The sequence below is a fragment of the Pimephales promelas genome, chromosome 1 (assembly GCF_988280905.1).
Source record: "Pimephales promelas chromosome 1, fPimPro1.hap1.1, whole genome shotgun sequence".
Taxonomy (NCBI): Eukaryota; Metazoa; Chordata; class Actinopteri; order Cypriniformes; family Leuciscidae; genus Pimephales; species Pimephales promelas.
Window position 1 is genome coordinate 51623803 of NC_142769.1, and position 20569 is coordinate 51644371.

The following is a 20569-nucleotide window of genomic DNA, read 5'->3' on the forward strand; positions in this document are numbered from 1 at the left end:
AGCGCGCTCGGGCGGGCACGTAACTTACATTCGCATGCTGACTCATATGAGCATTCAATGTGCGGCGGCTCTCTGACAGCAACAGCTGGCTGTTTTGAATGAGACGACTCGGTTACTGTGAACGGGGAGCGGTTGATGGACATTCTGTGACGCGCAAGCAGCGCCGGACAGTGTCTGTTCGTGTGTCTGTTAAAAATGAGCGCTCGTGAGCGGGAGAGACACATAACCTGATTTATACGAGGTTGAACTGGCCGTGTGACAAAGTGGGCATAAGATTGACACGAGCGCAAGTTCACGGGCGAATTTAATAACGCGGAGCGTTGTTAACCAATTTATCCAAGGCACTTGATATAAGCCATTTTTTGAGAAAATTAAAGGCTTTTAAGTGCGCCTTATAGTGTGGAAAATACGGTATAGGGCCTATAGCCTATATATATTTATTTTTTTCTATTCATTTGCTGCTATTATGCGCAATTGAGTGTACAATACAGGTTTACTGTGCGTGTCACATAAGGTGTACTTCTGTTGCTTGCAAACGGACTCTTCTGAGGCGACAGGGATTTCCAAATGTGTTGCTCTGATTCCAATGCACGAATACACTTCAGGCTCACTCTCGCTCGTATCCAAGGTAAATCATCAACACTATCATCCCTTACAAGTGTTTTATTTAACCGAATTCATCACAATAAGGACACATGCGCAGGATACTTTACTTCCTGAAGAAGTGCGCGCCCTAATCCGTGTTGCTTTCACATTCACGCAACCACGGCATTAGAATGATGGGAGGAATTTGGTGGGAAGCTAAAATAATCTAGTTGTAGTCTTATAAATAGTGTCACTACAAGATTCAGTGTTTGTAAAATCTTTAGTCTGAGACTAAAAACTCTGAACCCAAAGTCTTTAGATGTGAGCTGATAATCTTATAAAGTCTTTTCTAAATCTTTTCAAAGTCTTTTGGTGTACGCCCGGCATTAGTCAAGTCATCTTGTTGCATTAACTTGCAGTAAGCAAACGTAGATCTCCTTCTGGATTCGGTCAACCAGCCCACGCAGGAACATAATCACCCAGCCCTAGAAATCAGAAATCACTGATTCCAGGTCAGGCATTACTACGAACGCATTTACTTTCATGTTGTGGCATTTCTGTAGGTAATATCGCCCAGCCCTAGTCCAAACCTGGAGCTGTTTTAAGTCCAGGTTTAGAAACTAAAAGTCCCCCTCAGTATTTTGTTCCAGCCACCTTTATTTGCTCATTCAGACAGGAGATATAACTAATTAGTGTAATCAGCTGACTGAGTTCAGAACTGCTAAACAGTAAAAAGTTGTAAGAACTAAACAAAAACTGATTGTGATGCCCCAGGGTTAAATCCTTATTTTCAGAGGTTTATTTTAACCCCTTATTCAGAACAGCTTATGTCGATTGCACTGGGGCATTAGGTCCCACTCAGGCCTCAAGTTGATCAGACCTGCTGACCTCTAACACCTCTTCCAGCAGCTGCCCAGTCTCCAGGAGATTTTCATCCAAGACTGAGCTCAATCTTCAGTGGGAGTGCAGGCTCCAGATTGATTGCTGCTGGCCTCAAGTCTCCTCAACACACCTCTCTCCAACCACTGATGGTCACATCAATGGTGACAATAAAAAAAGAAGCTTGGGAAGCAAGGATGAGTTTGGTATTATAGATGAAGCCAGCTAGGGCTGGGCGATATATCGCACGATATTGTTATGCGCATCTCGTCAGTAAAGTCGGTTCCTTGATTAGCAGTAAATCACCTTCACCTGCTTTCAGATGGACGATATAACCTCCTAAGACCCGAGTTTTGGGTGGAAAAGTCCAGGGGTCAGAAAGTAAAAGTACTGCCACATTTTTATTCCACCCACAGCAAAAACTCCAGTGTTAAATGAACTTTACTGGGAGTTTTTTTGGATACAGACTCAAGAGTGTTAAAGTTAATGAGATAATTAAGTGAATGATTAAGTGATGATTGAGATATTATTGAAGACACCTGATGATAACAAGCAGAATCACTGAAGGAGAACGTCACATTTTTAAAGTCACCATTATGGAGATCAGTGTCTGCTTTAGTTGGGCTCTTGACTCTTAAATCATTAACTTTAGATGTTGTTTGGCTGCTGTACATGAGATATAACAGCCAGATGAACAACAAGGAAAGCTGATGCGCTGAGGTTGGTTATGTTTTGACATAATCATCATTTGTCACAAAACTCATTTGTAGAGTTTAACCTTTTTGATTACACAGTATAACATTTTCAAAAATGTAAATATTATCCAAAAAAATTCTTAAAAGCTGTTCTATTGTAAATACTTTATGGGCTCACACAGACATCAAGAATCAGCCTGTGATTCTCAACAATGGTGACAATTATAAAGCATGTTGCAGTTCATTCTGGGTGCCACCAATCAAAACTCATTCATGGCTCCCATCATGCATTGCGGTATGAATAAATAATGATCTGAGTTGTCTTAGTAATTTCCTTTCCCTATTTGAATATTCTGCTTGTAACCATTGTTGAGATTCATACACTGAATCTTGATGTCTGTGCCTAAAAGAAAGATTTTTTATTTTTTAGAACAACGTTTAAGATATCATTTGGTTTATTTTGAAAAATCTGGATCTAATGTTATAAAATCACAGTGATGCTGTTATGATCATTGTACTTTTAAATCAGAGAGTAGGCTTTCAATGAGTTCAGTGATTCAGATCTAATGATGATTATGTCCTAACATGATCTTGAACATCTGATCTGATCTCTTTGTTCATCCAGCTGTTAAAACAGCTAAACAAAATCTTTATTAAAGCATTTAAAGTTCACCTGCCCAACTAAAGCAAACACTGATCACCATAAGGGTGACTAAAAATATAGATTTTCTCCTTCAGTGATTCTGCTAGTTAACATCAGGTGTTTTCAATAATATCCCAATCATCACTCAACTATTCACTTAATTATCTCATTAACTTTAACACTCTTGAGTCTGGATCCAAAGAAACTCCCAGTAAAGTTCATTTAACACTGGAGTTTTTGCTGTGGATGGAATAAACTTATGGCAGGACTTTTACTTTCTGACCCCTGGACACACAACCAATAATGTGATGTCCATGTATGTGGACAACCAGGTCTCAGGAGGTTAACACTCAAGAGTGTTAAAGTTAATTAGATAATTAAAGTCCCTGTAAAGTCAAAATTAAGTATGTGTTCTGAGTTTGTCACACCACAGAAAAATGTGTAATTAGCCACCCAGCCAAATTTGAATGATAAAAAAAGTCGGGAAGTACATAAAATAAGCTATCAAAATCATGAAAAAATGAGCAGATTCTCTGCTCTCAAACGCTGGGGGCGTGTCCGCTGGCTGTGCTGAAACCACGCCCACTCACGGGAAAGCTGCAGACGGTGATATTAGCTGATTAGCTTTTGGAGACGGGAGGATGAACACTGAGGCGGGAGATCGTCGTTTCGGCCCCGTTCACCAGTAACAGCGGATTATCAGTGAATTATCAGTGAATCCTCTTCATCAAGGTAACGTTAGGCTCTCTAAAAACCTCTTCTTGATGTGAACGTTTTTTAAGGGAATTTAAATGAAGATACCGATCTGTTTTGTACATGATCGCATCCAGGTGATAGCCCATGCATGTCCGTGTCGAAGGCATAGCTAGCTAGAAAACTGTAGGCTCAGCTGTAGTAACTAATAGTACTGACAGTCACTCGCGATTGAGCGGTGAATGCGAATGTGCTCGGGGAGTGTTTGTCTTTTGTTTTTTTGTCTGCTGTTATTGATCTATAACAGTCAAATGAACAAAGATAACTGTGGTCTGATAGTGTTGGTTATGTTTTGACATATTCATATGGTGATCTGAAAAATGAAACTTATTCTGATGATTTGGTTTACCTTGTTAGCAACAGTTTAGAGGTTCTACAGCATTTGATTATCCATGTTTTCCTTATAATCCAAAATATTTAATCTAAATTGTTCTGATCAAATCACTTTCATCTTTATGTAGAAACACAGACATCAATAATCAGCCTGTGTATCTCAACCATGGTGACAATAATAATCATTGTTGCCACCAATCACAACTCATTAATGGCTCCCATCATGCATTGCGGTATGAATAAATTATGATCTGAATCGTCTATGTATTTTACTTTTCCTAATTGAATATTCTGCTCGTGACAATTGTTGAGAAGCATTGACTGAATCTTGAGGTCTGTGTGTGCCTTAAAGTAAGATTTTTTTAAACAACTTTTAATAAATCCATTGTATTAAATAATATTTGGAGAGAGTTCCACATGTAATGCTTAGCTCTTTTATATGCAAAGCTGTCAGCCAATCAAAGCAGTGGGCGTATACACTGAAGTCTCACAGCAGCCAATCACAGCAGTGGGCGTGTACACTGAAGTCTCACACAGACACGCCCCTTCAAAAATCAGACGGATGAAAGGGAAGGAGAAAATGCCTTTTATTTCTAAATTGTTAAATTGTTCGAAGTAAAAATCATACTACCATTATACTTGCACCCCACAGGAGACATTATGAAACAATAAAACAATGCAGTTCATGACCGCTTCAATGTAAATGTATCTTAATTATCAAAGCTGTTGATATCAGAGATAATCATGTTTCATCACGGCTGTTTAATGTCCACCAGATGAAGCTCGATTTCTTAAAGTTACTGGAACTTTTATTAAGGTTAGAATGATGTTCCTGAAAACTTCTTTAAACTTTTTTTTTAACAACTCAACATTTTACACAGTCAATTCCTCTTCAAAAACATTACTTATTAAAAATGAATAAACAATACCAAAAACATTTTCAGTAAACCAACAAGAACAGTTACAAGATTGAATATTGTGAGCAAAACTTGTTTATTTCAGCATCATGTCACCTCTAAAAGATGATTTCTATTCTTCCCATGTACTCATAAAAGATCACACAATGTGGAGGATATGTTGGAGAAATTTATTTTTGTAATAAATGTCTTGAAATCTACATCAGCTGGGAAAGCATGATCATTGAGTTTATTCTACAGAAATAATATAAAACAAAGAGGGCAATTAATATGAATGCCTGAAGAATTTTAAAAGAAATCTAAACTTGAGAGTAAGTGATTCATTTACAAAGACAAAGTTTATCCAATGTCACATAAACAAGAACAAAAGTTTGATTGAACATGCAAACAGTTTCTCATCAAAAATAAAATAAAATCTTCCAAAAACCCATATGACATTTAATATCATTAGTCATTTAATCATATATATTACAAAACCAATGTAAAAAAAAGAAAGAAAGTACATTTTTCCGTCACTATTTTCTGAAACCTCTGCTAATGTGAGTTTCTCTGAAAGACTGAACACTTTCTGCATGATTTATAGATCATTAAACGCACACATCTTTAAAGATGTCAGATTAGAGGGATTCGTTTTGACTGTATTATTGATGATAAAACAACACAGATCAGTCCAATCATTTCTAAACTGATTTAAGCTAATTTCTTAATGTATTATTTGGCATCTTTAATTTCTTCCAGAATCTTCTGAATTTGAGAAGCTATTTCTTTCATCTGAGGAATCAATTTCAAAGTTTCTGATTTGATTTCTCCTGCTTTTGTCTTGTTTTGTCCTGTGATTTTGTAATCTTCAATATTTATCAATAGAGTATCGATTGAGCCTTTTAGTTTCTCATACACTTTCAGAGTTGTGTCAATTCTCTTCATATTCACAGATTTCATTGTTCTCAATATTTCCTTATTTTGATCAGAAACCTTCTCCTTCATCTGATTTACGGTGTTGTAAATTGATCTCAGACGCTCCATCATCTTGTTCATGCTTAATGATGCATTAACAGTGGCACCAGTCTGATCTAAATCAGCTTCAAGTTTCTGTATTTCAGCAGTGAGAGTTTGATAATGTCTGTAAAATTCTTTTGAGTTCAGTTCATCAATGCTCTGTCGCAGTTTGGCACCAAGAGCTTCGAATTCCCTGAAATATCAAAACATTTTTTTTCATAAGTAGACAACACTAGATATATGTTTTGTCTGTTTTATGGTTTTATCAGGCAAAACGCACATATTATATTAACCTTAATGTATATTGTAATTGTCATGCTGAACTTTTTCACTATAGCTAACTAACACTATAAAACTTGACAATAAAGGCTCTTTGTTAACATGAGTTCACTGATTGGCTAATAGAGGCTGTGTTGTAGTTTTCTGTCCTTCTCTTGATAACTCAGATGTCCATCATTGCTAACGTTACACCAGTGTCCTCTACTTCCACTCACTGAACTACAATCCTCTGTTTTATACACCATTCATGCTTGGGATGTTAAATATAATTTTCTATAAAAATGCACAAGCAAAAATGATGATAATAATAGAACAATCTATGTAAAACAGTTGACTTCAAGTATATGCAAGTATTATATTATTATCTATAAGTTAATTCATATATAGAGTTGTGTGTGTAAAGTAAATGTGATTGTGATCATGATCTGTTGTGGTTTAAGGAGCTGTTGTTGAATACAGTAAAAGTTACACTGTCCATATCAACTTTCCTCGTTTCACTCGGTGAGTAACTGTATATGATGTACTCATTTGGATTATAATCAGTTGATTATGAAGTTAGTAAAGATAAAGTCAAAGCTTTAAACAAGAAATACTTACGGTTGAGGCATCTCTGGTCCTGTATCAGACATTAAACATTTTAAGAGATTACTCTAATAATTCATAACTTACAAAATACAGTACAAAGTGTAGTATCCTGGAGTATCCACCAGGTGTCTTGTGTGTATTACAAGTGTGTGTGTGTGTTCTGACCTGAAGACGACCCTGATCCCATGTCTGTTGCTGTAACTGCTGCAAACAGAAGTAAAGGGATTACTACAGTAAATCAGTATGTAGTATATGATACAGTATGTATTATATGATTTATAGTTAAGATACCACAACTGTGTGATGATTCTCTGCGTGTATTTATTGAAGTTGAATGTCACATTCATTGTTTCTGTATTCCTGCAAGGATCTATGAACAAAATATTTCCACTGCTTGTACACTTGTGTGGATGACGACACTATCTCACGCAGTACGGGTGGATAATTCATACGATTGGGCGACTGATTTAGCAAACATCTTACCAGTGAGTATGAGTGAGTTGGTATGAATCCCTAGAAATTATCCACTTCGTAAAATTCATACAAATTGCAGTTAGGTCAATGACATGACAATAAAGTAAATCTCATCAATGTTAGAAAATTCAATCATTTCAATTTAATTAATCCATGATGCAAAGATAAAAAATATAGCTCATATATTGCTAAATGAAAGACTCACGCTGGACTGAAGGATGAAGTCAAACACTGATCAGAGACACTGCTGGATACGGTCGTCCGTGTGTGTGTGTGTGTGTGTGTTCAGATCTGTCAAACACACTGAGAAAAATCACCATGAGAAAAACATCTACAATTCATAAGTTATCAATCTTTATTTCACTCGCTGAATTAAAACATTCAACAATCAAATCATTCATCAGTTTTCCGTCCAAATCATTTACTGTTTTTGAAAAGATCCTATTAGTTTATCTGTTTTAATTAAAATGTTTATTTGAACTAATCAATTATCTAAATTAATTCATGCACACGATGTAGTCAGATTTATTGAAGTCACATAATTTCTAAAAACTACACTGACATAAACAACTAAACTATATAATAATGTGTTTGTAATAGGAATCATAATTTGCTATAAATAAAGAAGTATGAATATTGTTGCCCACCTGGAGAGAGTGAAGAGCGTCTGAAGAGGGATTCGCTCCGACTGAAACACTGATCAGATTTATATGCTCCGTTTATTTCCCTGTTTAGCAAACAACAGACTTACCCATCACTATTGCGACACTATACTGTTCCTCTTTTGTCTTTGGGGTATTTTTGGGGTACTGTTTATTTTCTCTTTCACTTCATACCCGGTGTTCCAGTAAAAACTGCTTTTCCAGCAAACTCCTTCAGTGTGTCCTGACAAATCCTAGTAGTTTCTCTGCACGTATAAACAGATCTGACCTGGTTTTGTTGTTGTTGCAAGTCAAGTCATGTCACCTTTATTCATATAGAGCTTTTTACAAAGCAACTTTACAGTAATAACGGGAAATTAATGCAACAATGATTGTTTTCGCAGATGTAGAATAATAGTTTGATATTTGGATTGATATTAATTTGAGGAACCTTCTGCACCACTTTTCTTCTCATCAGTCTGTTTGTGACCTATGCGTTTTCAAAGTCCTAGTATTACCAACTCTCTATAGTGTGGACACACTTCATTTAAGACTGAAGATCTTGCAGTGGGGTTTAAACGGTTAAACGTGTCCAAAACAGAGTGAAGTGCAATTTATCTGTAATAATTTGTAAATTAATTTACATCATCAAACTGTAGAAAAACATCATTTTACTGGCGACTAAACTCACCGTAAAATCAAGGAAAAACATTCAAGGAGATATTAGTTAAAGTTCATAGAAAAAAGTTATACGGAGTCAATAACTGATAAGGAGAGTAAATATGAAACTGAAGTGTTCAATCAATCAATCAATCAATCAATCAATCAATCAATCAATCAATCAATCAATCAATCAAATTTATTTATTTATAGCACACTAAAAACAATTAAAGTTTGCCAAGGCACTTCACAGGTTGAATACAACAACACGACACTACTCACACACACAAAAAAAGGAACGAACTAGAACATTTCAATATACAGTATACGATATATAGTGATATTGCAATTAAAATGACCAGGGATAATAACAGACTCGAAATTCGAACTCAGAGTTTACGTGTTTTGCACAAGATGATATAGCAGGAATCTTTTCGTTTAGGTTACTAGATTGAAAAATATAAAAATTATTTCAACTGACAATTTCAAGTCAGTTTAACACGAATTAATCACATTTGAGCAAGAAACCCGATATAATGGTGTTAAAACAACATTAAATGTTTGAATCTGGAGTGAAACCTGCCTCCTGGTTGGTTTCATTCAAGACTCAATTTAGTCCTGGAGTAACTCTAGTCATCCTCCAGGAAACCAGCTTATTAAACTCTGGACTAAACTAAATATAGAACTATTTAAAGCCATGACAGAGACAGCAGATTTCTGTTAAACAAGGCCATTTTAGTCTAGGACTACTAGGCTTAATCTCTTTCTGGGAAACCGCCCCATAGAGTTTATCCAGTTTCATAAAAATAAGAACAAAAGTTTGAAAAACCTACATGACTACCACAGTAATTGAATCGCATATTACAAAATACAAAGTACATGACCTCATTTTTCTCAGTATTTTCTGACAAGTGAAAAACTCCACTGCAATCTGAGAGTTTAGTCCTGAAATCACCAGATCTACAGTAGAAAATCCCAGAATATGTAGGCAAGAGGCCGAGTGTTAATGAGTGAAGCACACCGGTCTCGCATCTCTCACAGATGATCAAGAGACCGGTGTGTGTCTCACACTCGCACCGCCGACCTCGCGCTGTTCTCCCGCGTCCCTCGGCCTCGCCCAGTTCACCACAGTAAACTCCTATCATTCAGAATTAACTGCTTTGAAAGACTGAACACTTTCTGCATGATTTATAGCAGTGTTGTAGTCAAGACCACCTCACTCGAGTCCGAGTCGAGACCGAGACCAGAGAGAGTCCAGTCCAAGTCAAGACCGAGTCCAGAGAGAGTCGAGTCCGAGTCGAGTCCGAGACCAGAGACGGTCGAGTCCGAGTCGAGACCGAGACCAATGAGGGTTGATTACCTACTTTACTTTTATTTACTTAGAGAAATCCTTTTTTTTTAACTGAATTTACTTAGAGTTTAAAAAATATGACCAGTTTAGGGTAAAAAGGCCACATAGTAGGTGGTGTTAAAAGTAATTTTATTACAATTTGTCATGCGCAGTTGCACACTAGAAAATCACCAATCACTGGGCGTGTCAATCAATTTAAAGAAATATTTTATTAACATACATTAATAATCATGAAAAATATTTTGAATTGAACTCGAGTGGACTCGGGAATAAGTCCGAGACCTAAAAAAAAAAAAAAATGTTCAAGTACGAGTCAATTCCGAGTCCAAATGCACACGACCATTAAAATATGGTCTCGAGACCGAGTCCGAGACGAGTCCGAGTCTCGAGTACTACAACACTGATTTGTACATCATTAAATTTACACATTTGTAAAGATGTCAGATTAGAGGGATTCGTTTTGACTGTATTATTGATGATAAAACCACACAGATCGGTCCAATCATTTTTAAACCGATTTTAAGCTGATGTTAATATATTCTTTGGCATGTTTAATTTCGTTCAGAGTCTTCTGAAATTGAGCAGCTGTTTCTTTCATCTGAGGAATCAATGTTGTCTTGTTTTGTGTGATGTTGTAATGATCAAGATTTTGGAACAGAGTATCGATTGTGGCTTTTAGTTGGATATGCTGTTTCAGTGGTTTGCCAATTTTCTCTGTATTCGCGGCTCTCACTCCTCTCATCATTCCCTTATTTTGAACAGGAACCACGTTCTTCATCTGCTGAAGCTCTTTTACGATGTTATAAATTGTAGTCAGATGCTCCATCATCTTGGTCATGTGTAATGCTCCACCTTCGACAGCGGCAACGGTCCGTTCTTTCGCTGTAGTTTTCGAGGGCATGAACTGAAATGCATCAGTGATGTCCTTCAGTTCCTTTATTTTACCAGTGACAGTTTGATGATTTCTGACAAATTCTGCGTTCAGTCCTGTAACGTTTTGTTGCAATAGGTTAAGTTTCCTGAAATATATGAAATAAAATTAAAATCATAAGAGAGCACTAGATATGTTTTGTATGAATTCTGTTTTATGCAGCGTTAATGCTTGGGATGTTTAATACATTTTTTTAAAAATGCACTAATGATAAAAATGATAATAATATAACAATCTACATAAAAAAAACAGTCGGCTTAAAGTATTATATTATTATCTAGAAGTTAATTCATATATATAGTTGTGTGTGTAAAGTAAATGTGATTGTGATCATGATCTGTTGTGGTTTAAGGAGCTGTTGTTGAATACAGTAAAAGTTACACTGTCCATATCAACTTTCCTCGTCTCACTCCATGAGTAACTTTTCATTTAAAAATGTTGAAATTAACCACTTCTATTAATAAAATGCTGTAATGTTAACTAATTAATGTTAACAAATGAAACCTTGTTGTAAATGGTGTACTCAATGTGGATGATAATCAGTTGATTTTAAAGTTTATAAAGATAAAGTCAAAGCTTTAAACAAGAAATACTCACTGTTGAGACATCTCGTCTGCTTGGTTCACTTCAACTGTATCAGACATTAAACATTTTCAAAGATTACTCTAATAATTCATAACAAACAATATACAGTACATATTGTAGTATCCTGGAGTATCCACCAGGCGTTGTGTTTGGATTACAAGTGTGTGTGTGTGTGTGTTCTGACCTGCTGAGGAAAATATCGATGAACACAATGATCCCATGATTTCTGTTGCTGTAACTGCTGCAAAAAGAAGTAAAGTGATAACTATAACTCACTGTATGTAGTATATGATTCATAGTGAAGATACACGTATACGATTTTGTGTGTGTAATTATTGATGTTAAATGTCACATTCATTGTTTCTGTAATTCCAACACTATCTCACGACCAATTCGTATACGAATTCGACGCATGATTAAAAAGTGGCTAATTCGTACGACCTCACTCGTACTAATTCGTACGATTTGTCTAAACCCACGTGACGGTTAGGTTTAGGGGCGGGGTAAGGGGTAGGTCATTCGTACGAATTCATACGAATTGGCCAATTCGTAAAATATGTACGATTTAGCAAAATCGTATTAATTCGTACGAGTGAGGTTGTTACGAATTAGCCACTTTTTAATCATTTGTCGAATTCGTACGACTTGGTCGTGAGATCGGGTTGGTATTTCCTGTAAAATATGTTCACTCTATATCACACTATATCACAAAGTGGATAATTCATCTTACCAGTGAGTATGATTGAGTTTGTAAGAATTCCTACAAATTATCCACCTTGTAAAATTTATACAAAATGCTGTAAGCTCAATGACATGACAATAAAGTAAACCCCATTCAATCATTTCAAGTCAGATTAATTGAAGTAAGATAATTTCAAAAAAAAAAAACTACACTGACATAAACAACCAAACTGTGTAATAGGAATCATAATTTGCTATAGATAAAGAAGTATGAATATTGTTGCCCACCTGGAGAGAGTGAAGAGCGTCTGAAGAGGGATTCGCTCCGACTGAAACACTGATCAGATTCATATGCTGCATTTATTTCCCCAAGAGTTTCGTTTCAATAGAAGTTCACAACGAACAACAGACTTTTACTCACCACTATTGCAACACTATATGCGGTTCCTTTTTTGTCTTTGGGGGATTTTCTGTAAACTATTTATTGTCTGTGTTGTTTGTCTGGGAGCGGGAGCACACACAGGCATCGCTCGAGGGCTCTGTCTGTGCCAACTGTGAACAAATACCTCTTTGAACGCCTGAGCCTGTTTAATGAGTCAGGACAGTCCCTGTGGATTAGTGCCTGAACACTTGGGGATCGCAGAAGGATCTGGCCGATGATCTTGAGATGGCTTCTGCCCTTTCTCGACAATTATCGACCAGCTCCGGCTGTCACGGTGCATCAATCCGGGTGTTCGTTTAAAATCATTGAATAGTCGTAATTGCCTGCTGTTTTTCATCATGTGGGGCGACCACTTGTCATGTGGGGTAACCAACCATATTCAATTCTGTTGTAAATTCAAAAAATAATGGCTGAAATATAATTAATTGGTATAACATCAATAAGTGGATACTATATCTACACAATTTAAATCAGTTTTATGGATTATATGAATTAAAAAAATATGTAATTGCTTTCTGAGGGTGACACTGCCATTATAGATACAAATGTATTTAACATCATTTGCAATAAATGAAAGGACACTTCAATCAATTCAATCAATTACTGATACTTCTTAAAATATATTTTATGTAAAGGAAATCTACTAATTTTGAGATAAATTACGGTCGCCCCAAATGACTTTTTGTTTAAGGTCGTTGCCCCATTCATTTGAGTTTAAAAGCACTTAAATATCTTTGTTTGAAGTTTTAACACACATGCATGTGTAGACTATACTCCAAATGTTTAGAAAATAGCCAAATATATTATTATTTCAAGTATTTTAAAAATGGGCCTCTCAAAGGCCTTCTACGTCATTGACCCAGTCGTGGGTTTGTGGGTGTGTTCTACCTGTTTGTTGTTAGCACCAGCGGATACTCATCAGCCTTCATCATATTCACCATTGTTAAATAAAGACAGAAAATGAGATTTGAGATCAAAATGAGTGTAGTCTATTGGTTGTGAGCTCATTGTGCAACCTGGAAGAAATAAGGAAGCTGATTGGCCACTGAAACTGCACATGCCACATACAGTAGAACCAGGTGTGTGTGGTTACCAGCATGCAGAGAGATCTTTTATAGCAATATGGCGTATAATATGCACAAACTTCCCACTCCCCTCCCCCTAAACCTACCAAAGGGGTTTTCAGTGTAGCATACACAAGCAAAAAAAAAAAAAAAAATCATTTTTGGCGTAAAAAATGCCACGAGAAATGACATTTGACAACGCGATGCGCTGTTTGATGATGAATGGACAATGAATGACAGACAGCCGCAGCAGAGGGAAAAGTTTACGTGAACTTGAATTTAATGGCTTAAAAATTATTTTGATTGTTTTTAACGATTGATTTCATCAATCAAAATTATTACTTGTCCTAAACTACAACGAGTAAGATAATTCCCCTTAATGGGATACTCCAGTTTTTTTTTTTGGAAATAGGCTCATTTTACAACTCCCTCAGAGTTAAACAGTTTACCGTTTTTCAATCAATTTAGCCGATTTTCTGATATTTAGAAGAATATCAGTAACCAGACCATTTCTGGTCTCATTCACTTCCATAGTAGGAAAAGGAAAATATATATACTATGGAAGTCAATGAGACCAGAAACTGTCTGGTTACTGATATACTTCTAAATATCAGAAAATCGGCTGAATGGATTCGAAAACGGTAAAACCCAACTGTTTAACTCTGGGGGAGTTGTAAAATGAGCCTATTTCCAAAAAAAGTGGAGTATCCCTTTAATTGAATCGATTCCAACCTTTGCATTTTGAAACTTTGGAATCGACTCTCAATTCCCAATGCCTCGGAATCGATTCTTTTTGGAATTGTTGGGGAAAGTTATAAATATTTAGGGACTAATATTTACAATAATTTATCATTTAGTAAAAACCTTTATTTTTGAAATCAAGAATTCAATTGTCACTAGTTGAAATGTATATTATTGATATCAACAATTGAATTGCTACTAGTCACAATGTCATTATTGATATCAAAAATTATATTTTTACTAGCAAGAAATCAATTCTTGATGTCAACAATTGATTCTGAATGGCAGCCTAACTGTGTGTTCGAATATGTAGAAAGTGCTCCCCTTTGGCACATGGACTCTCCCAGTCATGTGTGAGATACAGTGTATTAGCCAAATCGGAGGAGTTTTACTGATTGTCCGTGTGCGTGCATCACACTAACCACACATCTATGCACATTTAACCCTTGTGCTGCATTAGATTTTTAACACCGTTGAGTGCATTAAGGACCAAAAATGGCCACATATTAAACATTGCCTAAAATATTATATATTATTATTATTTTCCACTTTTACCAAGTTAAATCTTTTAACCAGCATCAGTCCTCATCATAACTACCAAAAATGTATTCAATTTCAGGATTTTAACTCTTTAATTACCAGTTTTGTTTGCGAAACCATCGATTTGTAGAAGAGGAAAAAACACAAAAATTCAATTATTTTCAATAAACTAAATGCAAAGAGAAAACTTTAGATTTGGATTATCACAGTCCCACTTTGCAAAAATAAGGTGCATTTCCACCCATAGGGAATAAATATGTAGTGACGTCATCTGGTGGAATACACTATATAATGCAAATATAATGCTTTTGCTTCAAAATGAAAGGATGTTTGTGCAAAAATCATGTTTCATGTATTACTGACAGCCTCAGATTTAAACAACGTTTTAATGGGTTTCAATGGGCCATTTTTGGTCTTTATGGTGCTAAGTGTTACTATTTGATCTACACAGTGTGTGTTATACATATTTTGCAAAATGGGATCACATTTTTTTACATGTAGTCACAATTTTGCCAAATTTCATACCATTTGCATTAAAACAGCCAAAATGGTCAAAGAAATTAAACTGCAAAAGACCAAAAATGTCCCTAATGCAGCATAAGGGTTAATAAAACAACGATTTGGAATATATCCTGAGTCAGAGCCGGCTTCAGACCGCTTTTAGCAGGGGGGCATTTATTTTCAATGGGTGGGCACTAGGTAGGTATGGGGACTTTTTTTTCCGATATTAGATATCCTATATTTATTATTGCTACTGCCTTTTCTGCTATTAACATGAAGTAATGCAACCCACACAATAAACACATAAAACATTACACATTGTTGCAAGACGAGCGACTCTTAAGAAATTTGATCAAGGGTTAAATAGGCCTATACAACAAAAAAATTTGCAAGACCGACTCTGACCACAGCTTTATAATAGCAAAGCTAACGAACATGTACAGTCTCTCACTGACAGAATAGCCGTTTATATGCTATCTCAATGGCGGAAGTAAGAAAAAAAAAAGCTAAGTTTCTCATCTTTATTCTGCTATGTTCTAACACAAGCATTTACATTCATAGCCTTAAAAAAGCATCATGTAGTTACCTTTATCAAATAAAACCTTCAACACCTTTAACAAATAAAAAACACCCACAACATACACAGATATTATTCTACAATTTCCATTTACAAGAAAATATAGGCTTAAACACCTGTTTCTCCACGGCGGGAGTGAGTGACATTTCAGCAGCGCAAAAACTAGGCCAACTAAACTATTAGTTTCATCACGTGACAACACATAGTGAACATTACAGTACATGCCAGTTAGATAAATAGCTACACTTACGACTCGGACTCGACTGTCTTTGGTCTCGGTCTCGACTACAACACTGCACGGTAGAAGCACCAAATACCAAAGCCGGGCTGTCGTTGTCTTGCTGTATGGGGTAATCGATGTGTAAGGAGAAACTGTGGTATTGAACCATTTTCTAATTTCCATTTTTGGAGAGTTTTCATCTGTTTGCTTTGTTTTGAATGCAGGAAGCTCGCGCGGTCGCGCCAACTGAAAATCATTTAATTCAAGTATTAATGTGCGTGATTGGGGGGGGGGGGGGGGGGGCGGGGCGGCAGGGGGTTTTCCTCACAGCGTCACACTGGTTTTTATGTTGGCTTTATTGTATTTTCAGCTAATGAGCCGTTTGTAGACATATATTTGTACTATTTCTCACTGAAATGTGAATTAAATTAAACTGGATATTATTTTGTAAATTATATCATAATTCAATTTGGGGGGGCACAAAATACATTTGGGGGGGCATTGCCCCCTAATGCCCCCCCATAGCGCCGGCACTGTCCTGAGTGAGACATCATTGTTCTGACCGGACAAATGTAGCCTTCAGCCAAACCTGAACTAGCAATTAGAGTGAATAGTCACAAGATTTTTCAGAATAGCATGTCAAATTTGCGCCTGACGTGTCTAGTTTGACGCTTGACCACTTTGTGTTAATTCGCGTGTCAAGAGTGAAACTGACGTGAGTAAAAACAAAAGTTTGAAGCGAAATTTACACGCGTCAGAATCGAAATCCATTTGCGCCCATTTTTTTATGTCGACCGAGCATTCATTGAAATATAAATTAGCTTATACAAAAAAATCGTAGTACATGTGATGCCATGTTAACAAAAATGCACCTTTGAAGCACTTTGAAAGTCATTTTGCATAGACTGTTTTTGTTGATTTTAGTTCTGCCTTTAACTCAATCCAGTCAGATATCATCCTTAGGAAATTAGTTCAGTTAAAAGTCAATCCATTTTTAATAAGGTGGTACCACTCCTTCTTGTCAAACAAGCCACAGCAGGTCTGATTCAGCAGTGTGTAGCACTGGAAACCCCCCAAGGGTGTGTCAGCTCACCTCTCCGGTTTACCTTGTTCACCAATAACTGTATCAGCAAATACAAAACACTAAGAAATCTAGTGTTAAATATCCTTCTTTTGAAGTGTTGGTGCTTAGTGTAAAAATATATAGTGTAAATGATAAATTACGTTTGACAATTCTGCTGGCTATTCAGGCCACCAGGGCACCATAAACATTTTATCAAATCTTTATCATCAGAATTAGTCCTGGCTGCAGATAAAGTGCTAATAGTTGGTGACTTTAATATACATGTAGATAATGAAAAAGATGCATTGGGATTGGCATTGACATCTATTAGGTGTCAGGACCTACTCATTGTCATAATCTAATACTATCACATGGGATAGATATTGATGCCGTTGAAATTCTGCAGCAGAGCGTTGACATCTCAGATCACTATCTAGTCTCATGTAAATTACATTTAGCCAAAGCAGCAAAGCCGACTCCGTGTTATAAATATGTTAGACCTATAACTTCTGCCACTTAAAATTGCTCCGTTGTTGCTCCATTGCGCTTAAAGAAGATTAAAGAAAATAGTTAAACGCCGTGGTACAACGAGCACACTCGGGCCCTTACGAGAGGAGCCAGAAAAATGGAAAAACTAAACTAGAGGTATTTCGCATCTCATGGAAGGAGAGCTCTATCGCATACAGGCCTTAAAAACGGCTAGATCTGCTTATTTTTTCAAACCCTTTTAGAAGAAAATAAACATAATCCTATAGGTATCTATTTGAAACAGTGGCTAAACTAACAAAAAAAAAAAATTCAAGCCCAGAAGTAATGACTTTATGAACTTCTTCACTTATACGATTGATAATATCAGGGACAAAATGATAACTATATATTGTATCAAAGCAGCTTCACAGTGATAACATGAAGATAATACAACAACGTTTGTTTCTAGAAGAAAAAGAAAACAGTCTACTTCAGTATCGCATTAGAGAGTCTCACTGACGAAAAATTCGATTCATTGCTATAGGAGAGGAAGAATTGTCTAAACTCGTTAAATCATCTAAATCGACATCTTGTATGTTAGACCCTATACCGACTAAACTATTGAAATGCTTCCAGAGGTCATACAGTAGATCCTCTTCTCAATATCATTAATTCATCTTTGTCATTAGGATACCTACCGAGCACTTAAAAAAAAAATGCAAATTTGAGGATATTCAAATTTATTTCACAGTTAAACCCAACCCCGTATGTCCACCCACTTCTGTTTTCTCTTGCATTCAGGAACCTAAAATATGGATGTCCTACACTATCTCACGACCAATTCGTACGAATTCGTACGACTGATTCAAAAGTGGCTAATTCGTACTAATTCATACGACCTCACTCGTACAAATTTGTACGATTTGTCTAAACCCACGTGACGGTTCTGTTTAGGGGCGGGGTCAGGGGTAGGTCATTCGTACGAAGTCATACGAATTGGCTAATTCGTAAAATATGTACGATTTAGCTAAATCGTACTAATTCGTACGAGTGAGGTCGTACAAATTGTTACGAATTAGCCACCTCGTAAAATTCGTACGAATTCCCGTGAGATCGGGTTGGGATGTCCTACACTATCTCACGACCAATTAGTACGAATTCGTACAACTGATTAAAAAGTGGCTAATTCGTACTAATTCATACGACCTTACTCCTATGAATTCGTACGATTTGTCCAAACCCACGTGATTGGTAGGTTTAGGGGCGGGGTCAGGGGTAGGTAATTCGTAAGAATTCATATGAATTGGCCAATTCGTAAAATATGTACGATTCAGCAAAACATACTAATTCGTACGAGTGAGGTCGTACGAATTGTTACGAATTAGCCACTTCGTAAAATTCGTACGAATTCTCGTGAGATCGGGTTGGGATGTCTGATAACTTCTTACAGCTTGCGTTGGTAAAACTGCAATCCTGTGCTTTTTTTTTTTTTTTTTTTGGCCCTAAATCTCAGAGCTTGCCCGGGCATGACTTATTATTGATATAGTTGGTGTCTAGATTAGGTCTTGGAAAGCTGTGCAGAGCCTGGGAGTTTGTTTCGATTCTTTGTTATGTTTTCACTCACACATCAGTCAGGTTGTTAAATCGTGCCGCTTTCACTTGCGGGATATTGTTTGCACATGCACCTCTAACTTTGGAGATGCGGAAACTGTTATCCACGCTTTTATAACCTCCAGATCAGACTAGCGTAACTCCTTAAAGCCGTACATCGCCTTCATATGGTAGAAAACTCGCTGCTCGAGCCCTTACATTTAACAAAAAAATCTGCACATATATCCTTTACCGACTTCACTGGCTTCCTCTGGTCGATCGCTTCCAGTTTAAGTTGTTAGTCTTAGTTTATAAAGCCTGTCATTTTTATTATTGATCCTACAGAATTAGTCAATTACAGGCCAATCTCAAATCTAAATTTTCTGCCAAAGATACTAGAAAAGGGTTTGGTTTTAATCTGTTTGATATAGTGAAAACGTATAATAAAAGTCATTAAATAATGAACAAAAACAGACTGTATTTTCAGTAAACCAATGCTTGCAACAAGAATAATTGCAAAAAAGAAAGAAAAAAAGTTTATTTTAGCTTCACGTCGCCTCTTAACCCTTATGCTGCATTAGGGACATTTTTGGTCTTTTGCAGTTTAATTTCTTTGACCATTTTGGCTGTTTTAATGCAAATGGTATGAAATTTGGCAAAGTTGTGACTACATGTAAAAAAATGTGATCCCATTTTGCAAAATATGTATAACACACACTGTGTAGATCAAATAGTAACACTCAGCACCATAAAGACCAAAAATGGCCCATTGAAACCCATTAAAACGTTGTTTAAATCTGAGGCTGTCAGTAATACATGAAACATGATTTTTGCACAAACATCCTTTCATTTTGAAGCAAAAGCATTATATAGTGTATTCCACCAGATGACGTCACTACATATTTATTCCCTATGGGTGGAAATGCACCTTATTTTAGACAATAGGCAATGTTTAATAGGTGGCCATTTTTGGTCTCTAACGCGCTAAGTGGGATTTTTTGCAAAGTGGGACTGTGATAATCCAAATCTAAAGTTTTCTCTTTGCATTTAGTTTATTGAAAATAATTGAATTTTTGTGTTTTTTCCTCTTATACAAATCGATGGTTTCGCAAACAAAACTGGTAATTAAAGGGTTAAAATCCTGAAATTGAATACATTTAGTTATGATGAGGACTGATGCTGGTTAAAAGATTTAACTTGGTAAAAGTGGAAAATAATAATAATATATAATATTTTAGGCAATGTTTAATATGTGGCCATTTTTGGTCCTTAATGCACTCAACGGTGTTAAAAATCTAATGCAGCACAAGGGTTAAAAGATGATTTCAAACACTTTCCCATGTTTACTTATAAAGGATTACACAATATGAATATG

The 20569-nt window shown here is 36.2% G+C and overlaps 1 protein-coding gene and 1 long non-coding RNA gene across 2 annotated transcripts; both read right to left on the reverse strand.

The window, feature by feature from the left end:
• Positions 1-4954: 4954 nt before the first annotated feature.
• On the reverse strand, positions 4955-7884 carry LOC120461255 (uncharacterized). Its single transcript, XM_089131754.1, has 4 exons — positions 7787-7884; positions 6831-6869; positions 6678-6696; positions 4955-5994 (listed from the first exon to the last, which is right to left on the reverse strand). The coding sequence occupies exons 2-4, from the start codon at positions 6850-6852 to the stop codon at positions 5517-5519; spliced, it is 519 nt and encodes a 172-aa protein (XP_088987880.1). The 5' UTR covers positions 6853-6869; positions 7787-7884; the 3' UTR covers positions 4955-5516.
• A 737-nt stretch (positions 7885-8621) lies between these two features.
• LOC148998548 (uncharacterized) lies at positions 8622-12883 on the reverse strand. Its single transcript, XR_016168764.1, has 4 exons — positions 12277-12883; positions 11492-11548; positions 11320-11353; positions 8622-10810 (listed from the first exon to the last, which is right to left on the reverse strand). It is a non-coding gene; the product is annotated as an uncharacterized LOC148998548 (long non-coding RNA).
• Positions 12884-20569: the final 7686 nt, after the last annotated feature.